Source organism: Rana temporaria, unplaced genomic scaffold (genome assembly GCF_905171775.1).
Source record: "Rana temporaria unplaced genomic scaffold, aRanTem1.1, whole genome shotgun sequence".
Taxonomy (NCBI): domain Eukaryota; kingdom Metazoa; phylum Chordata; class Amphibia; order Anura; family Ranidae; genus Rana; species Rana temporaria.
In genome coordinates, this window is record NW_024404710.1 from 20,286 (window position 1) to 36,605 (window position 16,320).

General features: G+C 46.0%; 1 protein-coding gene across 1 annotated transcript in view; it reads right to left on the reverse strand.

The window, feature by feature from the left end:
* The window catches only part of LOC120923197 (coagulation factor XI-like), a 29,897-nt gene extending 13,973 nt beyond the window's left edge, over nt 1–15,924 (reverse strand). The window contains exons 1-5 of the mRNA XM_040334911.1: nt 15,872–15,924; nt 9,978–10,078; nt 6,114–6,282; nt 4,832–4,938; nt 2,591–2,750 (exon numbers count right to left, since the gene is read on the reverse strand). Of these exons, the coding sequence (XP_040190845.1) occupies nt 2,591–2,750; nt 4,832–4,938; nt 6,114–6,282; nt 9,978–10,078; nt 15,872–15,924 (590 nt within the window). The remainder of the gene's footprint in view (nt 1–2,590; nt 2,751–4,831; nt 4,939–6,113; nt 6,283–9,977; nt 10,079–15,871) is intronic.
* Nucleotides 15,925–16,320: the final 396 nt, after the last annotated feature.

Consider the following 16,320-nt stretch of genomic DNA (forward strand, 5'->3'; position numbering starts at 1 on the left):
GGATGGTCAGAGACTGCAGAAGTGGTATAAGAGATGGTCAGAGACTGCAGACGTGGTACAGGAGATGGTCAGAGACTGCAGACGTGGTACAAGGGATGGTCAGAGACTGCAGACGTGGTACAAGGGATGGTCAGAGACTGCAGACGTGGTACAGGAGATGGTCAGAGACTGCAGACGTGGTACAAGGGATGGTCAGAGACTGCAGACGTGGTACAAGGGATGGTCAGAGACTGCAGACATGGTACAAGAGATGGTCAGAGACTGCAGGCATGGTACAAGGGATGGTCAGAGACTGCAGACGTGGTATAAGAGATGGTCAGAGACTGCAGGCATGGTACAAGGGATGGTCAGAGACTGAACACATGGTACAAGAGATCAATGCAGCCTCATCAGTGCCCACCATTGCAGCCTCACTGTGTATATGAACGCAGCCCCACCTTTGTGTATAAATTCAGTCCCACTTTTGTATATTAATGCAGACCCACTTTTGTCTATGAATGCAGCCCCACTTTTGTCTATGAATGCAGTCCCACTTTTGTATATGAATGCAGTCCCACTTGTGTCTATGAATGCAGTCCCACTTGTGTCTATGAATGCAGTCCCACTTTTGTATATGAATGCAGTCCCACTTGTGTCTATGAATGCAGTCCCACTTGTGTCTATGAATGCAGCCCCACTTGTGTCTATGAATGCAGTCCCACTTGTGTCTATGAATGCAGTCCCACTTTGTATATGAATGCAGCCCCACTTTTGTCTATGAATGCAGTCCCACTTTTGTATATGAATGCAGTCCCACTTGTGTCTATGAATGCAGTCCCACTTTGTATATGAATGCAGTCCCACTTTTGTATATGAATGCAGCCCCACTTTTGTCTATGAATGCAGCCCCACTTTTGTATATACAAGCAGTCCCACTTGTGTCTATGAATGCAGTCCCACTTTTGTATATACAAGCAGTCCCACTTTTGTATATACATGCAGTCCCACTTTTGTATATACATGCAGTCCCACTTGTGTCTATGAATGCAGTCCCACTTTTGTATATGAATGCAGTCCCACTTTTGTCTATGAATGCAGTCCCACTTCTGTATATGAATGCAGCCCCACTTTTGTATATGAATGCAGTCCCACTTTTGTATATGAATGCAGCCCCACTTTTGTATATGAATGCAGCCCCACTTATGTCTATGAATGCAGTCCCACTTTTGTATATGAATGCAGCCCCACTTTTGTATATACATGCAGTCCCACTTCTGTATATGAATGCAGTCCCACTTTTGTATATGAATGCAGTCCCACTTTGTATATGAATGCAGTCCCACTTCTGTATATGAATGCAGCCCCATTTTGTATATGAATGCAGCCCCACTTTTGTATATGAATGCAGCCCCACTTATGTCTATGAATGCAGTCCCACTTTTGTATATGAATGCAGCCCCACTTTTGTATATGAATGCAGCCCCACTTATGTCTATGAATGCAGTCCCACTTTTGTATATGAATGCAGCCCCACTTTTGTCTATGAATGCAGTCCCACTTCTGTATATGAATGCAGCCCCACTTTTGTATATGAATGCAGCCCCACTTTGTATATGAATGCAGTCCCACTTTTGTATATGAATGCAGCCCCACTTTTGTCTATGAATGCAGTCCCACTTCTGTATATGAATGCAGCCCCACTTTTGTATATGAATGCAGCCCCACTTTGTATATGAATGCAGTCCCACTTGTGTATATGAATGCAGCCCCACTTTTGTATATGAATGCAGTCCCACTTGTGTATATGAATGCAGCCACACTGTGCATGGCACTCACCATGGCATTGCCTCGATCACACACAGCAGGTATCTCCTCTCCCGACATGTGTCATGGAACAAACAGGAGCTGTAGGTCTGTGTTCGGCTCTAGCAAAGTCCCACCCTAGACGGGCTTGTGTGATAGACAAAACACTGATTCAATCAGTGTTCCATCTCCATCTACTATCACACAAGCAGGTCTAGCACAGGCAGCACAGCCGAACACAGATCCAGCTCTCACACACAGCCAGAGATGCCCGGTGTCATACACGCAGGAGAGAGGGGGAGCGCTGCAGTCAGCTACAGCTCAAAGCAGCCTCAGGACAGGCAGCCTACCAGCCCTGGTGATGAGAGAGGGAGAGAGTGAGAGACTCGGCAGCGGGAGCTGCAGGCACCGCAAAGCAGTTTAAAAGCCAATGTGACATGATTGCCTCGGGGGGGGGGAGCAATTGCCATGTTGCCCCCCCTGGATCCGCCGTTGCCACAAAGCAGTTTAAAAAAAATAGTAAAAAAAAAAAATTTTTTTTTTTTTTAAAGCCAATGTGACATGATTGCCTCGGGGGGGGGGGGGCAATTGCCCTGTTGCCCCCCCCCCCTGGATCCGCCGTTGTTTGGGTGGGGGGTTTGTGCATCTCAGCTTACCTTGGAGAGCGGCGGACATAGTCCTGTTTAGGACGAGGGTTCATCAAAGGCATATTTCCCATTGAGCCCCAATCTATTGGTTTTTAGTTTGGGTTCCCCAAGACCTGAATTTTTTTAGGGGGTTCCTACCTAGAGGGAAATGGAGGGTTCACCTGTTTTCTGTCTCATCCCAGGAGAAGGAGAAGTACGAGCAATCTGGGTTCTCAGTGCAGGAGGAGCGACAACTCTCGGCATCCACAGCAGATATCTGTTTGAGGACCACACCGGAAAACCCCAGATCGGGATAGAGGAGAAAGGTGCAGTTCTGTAGGTCTGGAGGGGATAACAGAGACATCAATCAATGCCGGAGATCTTCCTATTCATCATTCAGATACAGAACTCGAGAGCCACTCCCCCCTCCATAGGAGTCATGGGAAAAGTCTGAGTGATGTCTGATTGAAGCCAGGAGAAAGCCCATCCTACCTGTATATATACCTGGACCAATGTAATCTATGGGTGCCCCCCCCCCCCACTATTAGGGGTGGGTTCTTCCCACTGACCCACAATGTAGGAGGCATTTTCCCAGTTCACCCCAATGGGTTTGTTTATTGAGGTTTCCCGAGACTTGAGAATGATTTGCGGGATGTTCTATGCAGGGCTGGCTAATGGGTGGTCCTGCCTGGACACACATCCCGTCTCCTGCCTGGACACCCGTCCCGTCTCCTGCCTGGACACACATCTCGTCTCCTGCCTGGACACACATCTCATCTCCTGCCTGGACACGCGTCCCGTCTCCTTCCTGGACACGCGTCCCGTCTCCTGCCTGGACACGCGTCCCGTCTCCTGCCTGGACACGCGTCCCGTCTCCTGCCTGGACACACATGCCGTCTCCTGCCTGGACACACATCCCGTCTCCTGCCTGGACACACGTCTCGTCTCCTGCCTGGACACGCATGCCGTCTCCTGCCTGGACACACATTCCGTCTCCTGCCTGGACACACATCTCGTCTCCTGCCTGGACACACATCTCGTCTCCTGCCTGGACACACATCCCGTCTCCTGCCTGGACACACGTCTCGTCTCCTGCCTGGACACACATCACGTCTCCTGCCTGGACTCACATGCCGTCTCCTGCCTGGACACACATCCCGTCTCCTGCCTGGACACACATCTCGTCTCCTGCCTGGACACACATCTCGTCTCCTGCCTGGACACACATCCCGTCTCCTGCCTGGACACACGTCTCGTCTCCTGCCTGGACACACATCTCGTCTCCTGCCTGGACACACATCCTGTCTGCTGCCTGGACACACGTCTCGTCTCCTGCCTGGACACACGTCTCGTCTCCTGCCTGGACACACGTCTCGTCACCTGCTTGGACTCACTTCCCGTCTCCTGCCTGGACACACATGCCGTCTCCTGCCTGGACACACATCCCGTCTCCTGCCTGGACACACATCTCGTCTCCTGCCTGGACACACATCTCGTCTCCTGCCTGGACACACATCCCGTCTCCTGCCTGGACACACGTCTCGTCTCCTGCCTGGACACACATCTCGTCTCCTGCCTGGACACACATCCTGTCTGCTGCCTGGACACACGTCTCGTCTCCTGCCTGGACACACGTCTCGTCTCCTGCCTGGACACACGTCTCGTCACCTGCTTGGACTCACTTCCCGTCTCCTGCCTTGACACACATGCCGTCTCCTGCCTGGACACACATGCCGTCTCCTGCCTGGACACACATGCCGTCTCCTGCCTGGACACACATGCCGTCTCCTGCCTGGACACACATGCCGTCTCCTGCCTGGACACACATCCCGTCTCCTGCCTGGACACACATCCTGTCTCCTGCCTGGACACACATCCTGTCTCCTGCCTGGACACACATGCCGTCTCCTGCCTGGACACACATGCCGTCTCCTGCCTGGACACACATGCCGTCTCCTGCCTGGACACACATGCCGTCTCCTGCCTGGACACACATCTCGTCTCCTGCCTGGACACACATCCCGTCTCCTGCCTGGACACACGTCTCGTCTCCTGCCTGGACACACATCTCGTCTCCTGCCTGGACACACATCCTGTCTCCTGCCTGGACACACGTCTCGTCTCCTGCCTGGACACACGTCTCGTCTCCTGCCTGGACTCACTTCCCGTCTCCTGCCTTGACACACATGCCGTCTCCTGCCTGGACACACATGCCGTCTCCTGCCTGGACACACATGCCGTCTCCTGCCTGGACACACATGCCGTCTCCTGCCTGGACACACGTCCCGTCTCCTGCCTGGACACACGTCCCGTCTCCTGCCTGGACACACATCCCACAGGTTCTTGTTATAGATTGCAGGTACAGGGTCTAAGTGTGGTCCTGGGGGGGGGCACTTTCTGCACAGAGATTAATGATCACCCACTTTTCTGCGCGGTGTTATACTGCAGAGCGAATCCGGAGACAACGTCCTTCAGAGGCGTCACTGTGGTGGGAATATTGGCGGCAGCGTTCTTCAAGCGGCAAAGGCTCCTGAAAGAGAATTGAGAGGCGTGTCTGATATATATTGGTGGGTGGAGCTGCATGCTGGCGTGACCTGTTCATGGGCGTGACGAGAGAAGTCTACACTGGGAATTGTGGTCTTTGGCCACCAGTCTCCTACCATAAGATGACCAATTGTACTCGGGGCTGGTGCAAGGATTTGGGCATTCACATAGCTGGTAGGTGACACCGGGGACACTGTATGCCCTCACAGGACATGGGTGACACCAGGGACACTGTATTCCCCTTACAGGACATGGGTGACACCGGGGACACTGTATGCCCTCACAGGACATGGGTGACACCGGGGACACTGTATGCCCTCACAGGACATGGGTGACACCAGGGACACTGTATTCCCCTTACAGGACATGGGTGACACCGGGGACACTGTATGCCCTCACAGGACATGGGTGACACCAGGGACACTGTATGCCCTCACAGGACATGGGTGACACCAGGGACACTGTATGCCCTCACAGGACATGGGTGACACCAGGGACACTGTATGCCCTCACAGGACATGGGTGACACCGGGGACACTGTATGCCCTCACAGGACATGGGTGACACCGGGGACACTGTATGCCCTCACAGGACATGGGTGACACCAGGGACACTGTATTCCCCTTACAGGACATGGGTGACACCGGGGACACTGTATGCCTTCACAGGACATGGGTGACACCAGGGACACTGTATGCCCTCACAGGACATGGGTGACACCAGGGACACTGTATGCCCTCACAGGACATGGGTGACACCAGGGACACTGTATGCCCTCACAGGACATGGGTGACACCGGGGACACTGTATGCCCTCACAGGACATGGGTGACACCGGGGACACTGTATGCCCTCACAGGACATGGGGACACTGTATGCCCTCACAGGACATGGGTGACACCAGGGACACTGTATGACCTCACAGGACATGGGTGACACCAGGGACACTGTATTCCCCTTACAGGACATGGGTGACACCGGGGACACTGTATGCCCTCACAGGACATGGGTGACACCGGGGACACTGTATGCCCTCACAGGACATGGGTGACACCAGGGACACTGTATTCCCCTTACAGGACATGGGTGACACCGGGGACACTGTATGCCCTCACAGGACATGGGTGACACAGGACTCTCACATAGCTGGTAGGTGACTTACATGCCATGGGCCATGCTAGAATCTCTAGGGAGGACCGTGAAGAACTGGCACAGAGCGTCGCTGGTACACATCCGCTGACATTGCTCCACATTCTCCACCTCCGTGTCCAACACAGTGATGCCCTCGTACTCCACATCCTCAGACAGGAGGTCGGCACAGCCGAGGAAACCTGGAAAATAAGAGGTCAGTCTACAAGAGCTCCAGTCTGTCAGAGCGCCCCCTATCTATGGGTTACATGATTACACTCGTCTCACAGAGCACACCGTTCACTGCAGACCTAACCTGCCACAAACACGGGCAAACAAGACACACGAGCCAACCTCCATGTCTTCAGATCCATCACTCCATTCAAAGATATGGGCAGAGGGAGTTATACAGTGATGAAAATAAGTATTTGAACCCCCTGCTATTTTGCAAGTTCTCCCACTTGGAAATCATGGAGGGGTGTGAAATTGTCATGGTAGGTGCATGTCCACTGTGAGAGACATAATCAGAAATCACAATGTATGATAACTATTTATTTGTATGATACAGCTGCAAATAAGTATTTGAACACCTGAGAAAATCAATGTTAATATTTGGTACAGTCGCCTTTGTTTGCAATTACAGAGGTCAAACGTTTCTTGTAGTTTTTCACCAGGTTTGCACACACTGGAGGAGGGATTTTGGCCCACTCCTCCACACAGATCTTCTCTACATCAGTCAGGTTTCTGGGCTGTCGCTGAGAAACACGGAGTTTGAGCTCCCTCCAAAGATTCTCTATTGGGTTTAGGTCTGGAGACCTTGATATGCTTCTTACAGAGCCACTCCTTGGTTATCCTGGCTGTGTGCTTCGGGTCATTGTCATGTTGGAAGACCCAGCCTCGACCCATCTTCAAAGCTCTAACTGAGGGAAGGAATCTCGCAATACATGGCCCCGGTCATCCTCTCCCTGTCCCATGTGCAGAAAAACACCCCCAAAGCATATTGCTACCACCCCCATGCTTCACAGTAGGGATGGTGTTCTTGGGATGGTACTCATCATTCTTCTTCCTCCAAACACGGTTAGTGGAATTATGACCAAAAAGTTCTATTTTGGTCTCATCTGACCACATGACTTTCTCCCATGACTCCTCTGGATCATCCAAATGGTCATTGGCAAACTTAAGACTGGCCTTGACATGTGCTGGTTTAAGCAGGGGAACCTTCCATGCCATGCATGATTTCAAACCATGACGTCTTAGTGTATTACCAACAGTAACCTTGGAAACGGTGGTCCCAGCTCTTTTCAGGTCATTGACCAGCTCCTCCCGTGTAGTCCTGGGCTGATTTCTCACCTTTCTTAGGATCATTGAGACCCCACCAGGTGAGATTTTGCATGGAGCCCCAGTCCGAGGGAGATTGACAGTCATGTTTAGCTTCTTCCATTTTCTAATGATTGCTCCAACAGTGGACCTTTTTTCACCAATTTCCCCGTAGCCCTTTCCAGCCTTGTGGAGGTGTACAATTTTGTCTCTAGTGTCTTTGGACAGCTCTTTGGTCTTGGCCATGTTAGTAGTTGGATTCTTACTGATTGTATGGGGTGGACAGGTGTCTTTATGCAGCTAATGACCTCAAACAGGTGCATCTCATTTAGGAGAATAAATGGAGTGGAGGTGGACAAGGCAGACTAACAGGTCTTTGAGGGTCAGAATTCTAGCTGATAGACAGGGGTTCAAATACTTATTTGCAGCTGTATCATACAAATAAATAGTTATCATAAATTGTGATTTCTGGATTTTTTTTTGTTGATTATGTCTCTCACAGTGGACATGCACCTACGATGACAATTTCAGACCCCTCCATGATTTCCAAGTGCGAGAACTTGCAAAATAGCAGGGTGTTCAAATACTTATTTTCCTCACTGTATGTCAATCTCCCACCTCTCACCAGCCTTCCTTTTATCCTATTCATGTGACCCGTATGGAGTCCTGAGAGGAGGAAGGGTGGAGCCAATCCCAACATAGTGTCCACCTTTCAGCCTACCTATATCTTCTTTATATGACCCGTATGGAGTCCTGAGAGGAGGAAGGGTGGAGCCAATCCCAACATAGTGTCCACCAATCCAGCCTACCTATATCTTCTTTATATGACCCGTATGGAGTCCTGAGAGGAGGAAGGGTGGAGCCAATCCCAACATAGTGTCCACCAACCCAGCCTACCTATTATCTCCTTCATGTGACTAGGTTGGAGTCCTGAGAGGAGGAAGGGTGGAGCCAATCTCAACATAGTGTCCACCAACCCAGCCTACCTATATCTCCTTCATGTGACTAGGTTGGAGTCCTGAGAGGAGGAAGGGTGGAGCCAATCCCAACATAGTGTCCACCAACCCAGCCTACCTATATCTTCTTTATATGACCCGTATGGAGTCCTGAGAGGAGGAAGGGTGGAGCCAATCCCAACATAGTGTCCACCAACCCAGCCTACCTATATCTTCTTTATATGACCCGTATGGAGTCCTGAGAGGAGGAAGGGTGGAGCCAATCCCAACATAGTGTCCACCAACCCAGCCTACCTATATCTTCTTTATATGACCCGTATGGAGTCCTGAGAGGAGGAAGGGTGGAGCCAATCCCAACATAGTGTCCACCAACCCAGCCTACCTATATCTTCTTTATATGACCCGTATGGAGTCCTTAGAGGAGGAAGGGTGGAGCCAATCCCAACATAGTGTCCACCAACCCAGCCTACCTATATCTCCTTCATGTGACTAGGTTGGAGTCCTGAGAGGAGGAAGGGTGGAGCCAATCTCAACATAGGCCCGGATTCACATTGGCGCATATTTATGCTGCCGTAGTGTATCTCCTTTACGCTACGCCGACGCAGCGCAGAGAGGCAAGCACTGGATTCACAAAGCCAGTGCTGCCAAAACTGCGCTGGGTTTTCTAGGCGTAAGCCAGCGTAGGTGGAAGTGGGCGTGAGCCATGCAAATGAGGCGTGACCCCATGCAAATGATGGGCTGAGTCTCAGACAGATACGTATAACGAACGGCGCATGTGCCGTCCCGTGGACGCTTCCCAGTGCGCATGCTCAGAATCACGTCGGAACTACTCCCCAAGATACGTCGGATCACTGAACGTAACCTACGCCTAGTCATATTCACGTCCTACGTAAAATACGTCGGCTTGTGTTCCCTTTGCATGGATCCTGCTGAGTTACACCTCCTTTATGGGGCATAACTTTACGCCGGACGTAGGACTTTACACACACCAGTCGGACGCACAAACGTTCGTGAATCGCCGTATCTCCCTCATTTGCATATGTGAATAGAAAATCAATGGGAGCGCCAAATAGGTCCAGCGTAAATATGCGCCCACTCTACGCCGGTGTAGGCAGGATGAAGCCTGTTTTCAGGCGTATCTTAGTTTGTGAGTCCGGCGCACAGCTACGACGGCGCATATTTGCACTTACGCGGCGTATATCGAGATTCGTCGGCGTAAGTGCTTTGTGAATCCGGCCCATAGTGCCCACCTCCCCAGCCTACCTATTATCCCCTTCATAAAGATAATCCCAACATAGGAGATACATAAAACTTCATGGGACTGGATGACGGTATATTGGTTGGGAGTCATATCTTCTCATTCATGTTCTCTTGGTGGCCTTCATTTCACGTGGCCGGGTTCATTGAAATGCTGCGCGTCTGGCACGTGGGGCCCGCGGGGCCCATTGGTTCTATTCCAATGTCTCTGACCACCGACTGATATTATGGAGATGACTCTCTCCAGGAGAACACGAGTTCTCACACCTTCCATATCCTCGTTCTTCTAATGTCCATTCACAGAGCCCCTCGTTCTACGTCACCCTCCCCCGCCATTGGCCTTCTCAGTCTGGTTGGGTCTCCATTACCTGGTTCTGTCGCTCGCTTTCCGAAGCCGGAGAAGGCATTATGGATGAACGTGACGTTCTCTGGGAGCCCCGACTCCGTACGTTGCAGATCACAGACACACCTACCGGAAAGTGAACACTGTGTCAGATCCGTATAGATCTCTACACCTAATATCAGATCCGTATAGATCTCTACACCTAACATGAGATCCGTATAGATCTCTACACCTAATACCAGATCCGTATAGAACTCTACACCTAATATCAGATCCGTATAGAACTCTACACCTAACATCAGATCCGTATAGATCTCTACACCTAATACCAGATCCGTATAGATCTCTACACCTAATACCAGATCCGTATAGAACTCTACACCTAATATCAGATCCGTATAGATCTCTACACCTAACATCAGATCCGTATAGATCTCTACACCTAATACCAGATCCGTATAGAACTCTACACCTAATATCAGATCCGTATAGATCTCTACACCTAATATCAGATCCGTATAGATCTCTACACCTAACATGAGATCCGTATAGATCTCTACACCTAATATCAGATCCGTATAGATCTCTACACCTAATATCAGATCCACATAGATCTCTACACCTAATATCAGATACCTATAGATCTCTACACCTAATATCAGATCCGTATAGATCTCTACACCTAATATCAGATCCGTATAGATCTCTACACCTAATATCAGATCCGTATAGATCTCTACACCTAATATCAGATCCGTATAGATCTCTACACCTAATATCAGATCCACATAGATCTCTACACCTAATATCAGATACCTATAGATCTCTACACCTAATATCAGATCCGTATAGATCTCTACACCTAATATCAGATCCGTATAGATCTCTACACCTAACATGAGATCCGTATAGATCTCTACACCTAATACCAGATCCGTATAGAACTCTACACCTAATATCAGATCCGTATAGAACTCTACACCTAACATCAGATCCGTATAGATCTCTACACCTAATACCAGATCCGTATAGATCTCTACACCTAATACCAGATCCGTATAGAACTCTACACCTAATATCAGATCCGTATAGATCTCTACACCTAACATCAGATCCGTATAGATCTCTACACCTAATACCAGATCCGTATAGAACTCTACACCTAATATCAGATCCGTATAGATCTCTACACCTAATATCAGATCCGTATAGATCTCTACACCTAACATGAGATCCGTATAGATCTCTACACCTAATATCAGATCCGTATAGATCTCTACACCTAATATCAGATCCACATAGATCTCTACACCTAATATCAGATACCTATAGATCTCTACACCTAATATCAGATCCGTATAGATCTCTACACCTAATATCAGATCCGTATAGATCTCTACACCTAATATCAGATCCGTATAGATCTCTACACCTAATATCAGATCCGTATAGATCTCTACACCTAATATCAGATCCACATAGATCTCTACACCTAATATCAGATACCTATAGATCTCTACACCTAATATCAGATCCGTATAGATCTCTACACCTAATATCAGATCCGTATAGATCTCTACACCTAATATCAGATCCGTATAGATCTCTACACCTAATATCAGATCCGTATAGAACTCTACACCTAACATCAGATCCGTATAGATCTCTACACCTAATACCAGATCCGTATAGAACTCTACACCTAATATCAGATCCGTATAGATCTCTACACCTAATACCAGATCCGTATAGAACTCTACACCTAATATCAGATCCGTATAGATCTCTACACCTAATATCAGATCCGTATAGATCTCTACACCTAATATCAGATCCGTATAGATCTCTACACCTAATATCAGATCCGTATAGATCTCTACACCTAATATCAGATCCGTATAGATCTCTACACCTAATACCAGATCCGTATAGAACTCTACACCTAATATCAGATCCGTATAGATCTCTACACCTAATATCAGATCCGTATAGAACTCTACACCTAATATCAGATCCGTATAGATCTCTACACCTAATATCAGATCCGTATAGATCTCTACACCTAATAGATCCGTATAGATCTCTACACCTAATATCAGATCCGTATAGATCTCTACACCTAATAGATCCGTATAGATCTCTACACCTAATATCAGATCCGTATAGATCTCTACACCTAATATCAGATCCGTATAGATCTCTACACCTAATATCAGATCCGTATAGATCTCTACACCTAATATAAGATCCATACAGAACTCTACACCTAATATCAGATCCGTATAGATCTCTACACCTAATATCAGATCTGTATAGAACTCTACACCTAATATCAGATCCGTATAGATCTCTACACCTAATATCAGATCCGTATAGATCTCTACACCTAATATCAGATCCGTATAGATCTCTACACCTAATATCAGATCCGTATAGATCTCTACACCTAATACCAGATCCGTATAGAACTCTACACCTAATATCAGATCCGTATAGATCTCTACACCTAATATCAGATCCGTATAGATCTCTACACCTAATATCAGATCCGTATAGAACTCTACACCTAATATCAGATCCGTATAGAACTCTACACCTAATATCAGATCCGTATAGAACTCTACACCTAATATCAGATCCGTATAGATCTCTACACCTAATATCAGATCCGTATAGATCTCTACACCTAATATCAGATCCGTATAGATCTCTACACCTAATATCAGATCCGTATAGATCTCTACACCTAATATCAGATCCGTATAGATCTCTACACCTAATATCAGATCCGTATAGATCTCTACACCTAATATCAGATCCGTATAGAACTCTACACCTAATACCAGATCCGTATAGATCTCTACACCTAATACCAGATCCGTATAGATCTCTACACCTAATATCAGATCCGTATAGAACTCTACACCTAATATCAGATCCGTATAGATCTCTACACCTAATATCAGATCCGTATAGATCTCTACACCTAATATCAGATCCGTATAGAACTCTACACCTAATATCAGATCCGTATAGATCTCTACACCTAATATCAGATCCGTATAGAACTCTACACCTAATATCAGATCCGTATAGAACTCTACACCTAATATCAGATCCGTATAGATCTCTACACCTAATATCAGATCCGTATAGAACTCTACACCTAATACCAGATCCGTATAGATCTCTACACCTAATACCAGATCCGTATAGATCTCTACACCTAATATCAGATCCGTATAGAACTCTACACCTAATATCAGATCCGTATAGATCTCTAAACCCAATATCAGATCCGTATAGATCTCTACACCTAATATCAGATCCGTATAGATCTCTACACCTAATATCAGATCCGTATAGAACTCTACACCTAATATCAGATCCGTATAGATCTCTACACCTAATATCAGATCCGTATAGAACTCTACACCTAATATCAGATCCGTATAGATCTCTAAACCCAATATCAGATCCGTATAGATCTCTACACCTAATATCAGATCCGTATAGATCTCTACACCTAACATGAGATCCGTATAGATCTCTACACCTAATATCAGATCCATATAGAACTCTACACCTAATATCAGATCCGTATAGATCTCTACACCTAATATCAGATCCGTATAGAACTCTACACCTAATATCAGATCCGTATAGATCTCTACACCTAATATCAGATCCGTATAGATCTCTACACCTAATATCAGATCCGTATAGATCTCTACACCTAATATCAGATCCGTATAGATCTCTACACCTAATATCAGATCCGTATAGATCTCTACACCTAATATCAGATCCGTATAGATCTCTACACCTAATATCAGATCCGTATAGATCTCTACACCTAATATCAGATCCGTATAGAACTCTACACCTAATATCAGATCCGTATAGATCTCTACACCTAATATCAGATCCGTATAGATCTCTACACCTAATATCAGATCCATATAGATCTCTACACCTAATATCAGATCCGTATAGAACTCTACACCTAATATCAGATCCGTAAAGAACTCTACACCTAATATCAGATCCGTATAGATCTCTACACCTAATATCAGATCTGTACAGATCTCTACACCTAATATCAGATCCGTATAGATCTCTACACCTAATATCAGATCCGTATAGATCTCTACACCTAATATCAGATCCGTATAGAACTCTACACCTAATATCAGATCCGTATAGATCTCTACACCTAATATCAGATCCGTATAGAACTCTACACCTAATACCAGATCCGTATAGATCTCTACACCTAATATCAGATCCGTATAGAACTCTACACCTAATATCAGATCCGTATAGATCTCTACACCTAATATCAGATCCGTATAGAACTCTACACCTAATATCAGATCCGTATAGATCTCTACACCTAATACCAGATCCGTATAGAACTCTACACCTAATACCAGATCCGTATAGATCTCTACACCTAATATCAGATCCGTATAGATCTCTACACCTAATATCAGATCCGTATAGAACTCTACACCTAACATGAGATCCGTATAGAACTCTACACCTAATATCAGATCCGTATAGATCTCTACACCTAATATCAGATCCGTATAGATCTCTACACCTAATATCAGATCCGTATAGAACTCTACACCTAACATGAGATCCGTATAGAACTCTACACCTAATATCAGATCCGTATAGATCTCTACACCTAATATCAGATCCGTATAGATCTCTACACCTAATATCAGATCCGTATAGAACTCTACACCTAATATCAGATCCGTATAGATCTCTACACCTAATACCAGATCCGTATAGAACTCTACACCTAATATCAGATCCGTATAGATCTCTACACCTAATATCAGATCCGTATAGATCTCTACACCTAATATCAGATCCGTATAGATCTCTACACCTAATATCAGATCCGTATAGATCTCTACACCTAATATCAGATCCGTATAGAACTCTACACCTAATATCAGATCCGTATAGAACTCTACACCTAATATCAGATCCGTATAGATCTCTACACCTAATATCAGATCCGTATAGAACTCTACACCTAATATCAGATCCGTATAGATCTCTACACCTAATATCAGATCCGTATAGAACTCTACACCTAATATCAGATCCGTATAGAACTCTACACCTAATATCAGATCCGTATAGATCTCTACACCTAATATCAGATCCGTATAGAACTCTACACCTAATATCAGATCCGTATAGATCTCTACACCTAATATCAGATCCGTATAGATCTCTACACCTAATATCAGATCCGTATAGAACTCTACACCTAATATCAGATCCGTATAGATCTCTACACCTAATATCAGATCCGTATAGAACTCTACACCTAATATCAGATCCGTATAGATCTCTACACCTAATATCAGATCCGTATAGATCTCTACACCTAATATCAGATCCATATAGATCTCTACACCTAATATCAGATCCGTATAGAACTCTACACCTAATATCAGATCCGTAAAGAACTCTACACCTAATATCAGATCCGTATAGATCTCTACACCTAATATCAGATCTGTACAGATCTCTACACCTAATATCAGATCCGTATAGATCTCTACACCTAATATCAGATCCGTATAGATCTCTACACCTAATATCAGATCCGTATAGAACTCTACACCTAATACCAGATCCGTATAGATCTCTACACCTAATATCAGATCCGTATAGAACTCTACACCTAATATCAGATCCGTATAGATCTCTACACCTAATATCAGATCCGTATAGAACTCTACACCTAATATCAGATCCGTATAGATCTCTACACCTAATACCAGATCCGTATAGAACTCTACACCTAATACCAGATCCGTATAGATCTCTACACCTAATATCAGATCCGTATAGATCTCTACACCTAATATCAGATCCGTATAGAACTCTACACCTAGCATGAGATCCGTATAGAACTCTACACCTAATATCAGATCCATATAGAACTCTACACCTAATATCAGATCCGTATAGAACTCTACACCTAACATGAGATCCGTATAGAACTCTACACCTAATATCAGATCCGTATAGATCTCTACACCTAATATCAGATCCGTATAGATCTCTACACCTAATATCAGATCCGTATAGAACTCTACACCTAATATCAGATCCGTATAGATCTCTACACCTAATATCAGATCCGTATAGATCTCTACACCTAATATCAGATCCGTATAGAACTCTACACCTAACATGAGATCCGTATAGAACTCTACACCTAATATCAGATCCGTATAGAACTCTACACCTAATATCAGATCCGTATAGATCTCTACACCTAATATCAGATCCGTATAGATCTCTACACCTAATATCAGATCCGTATAGAA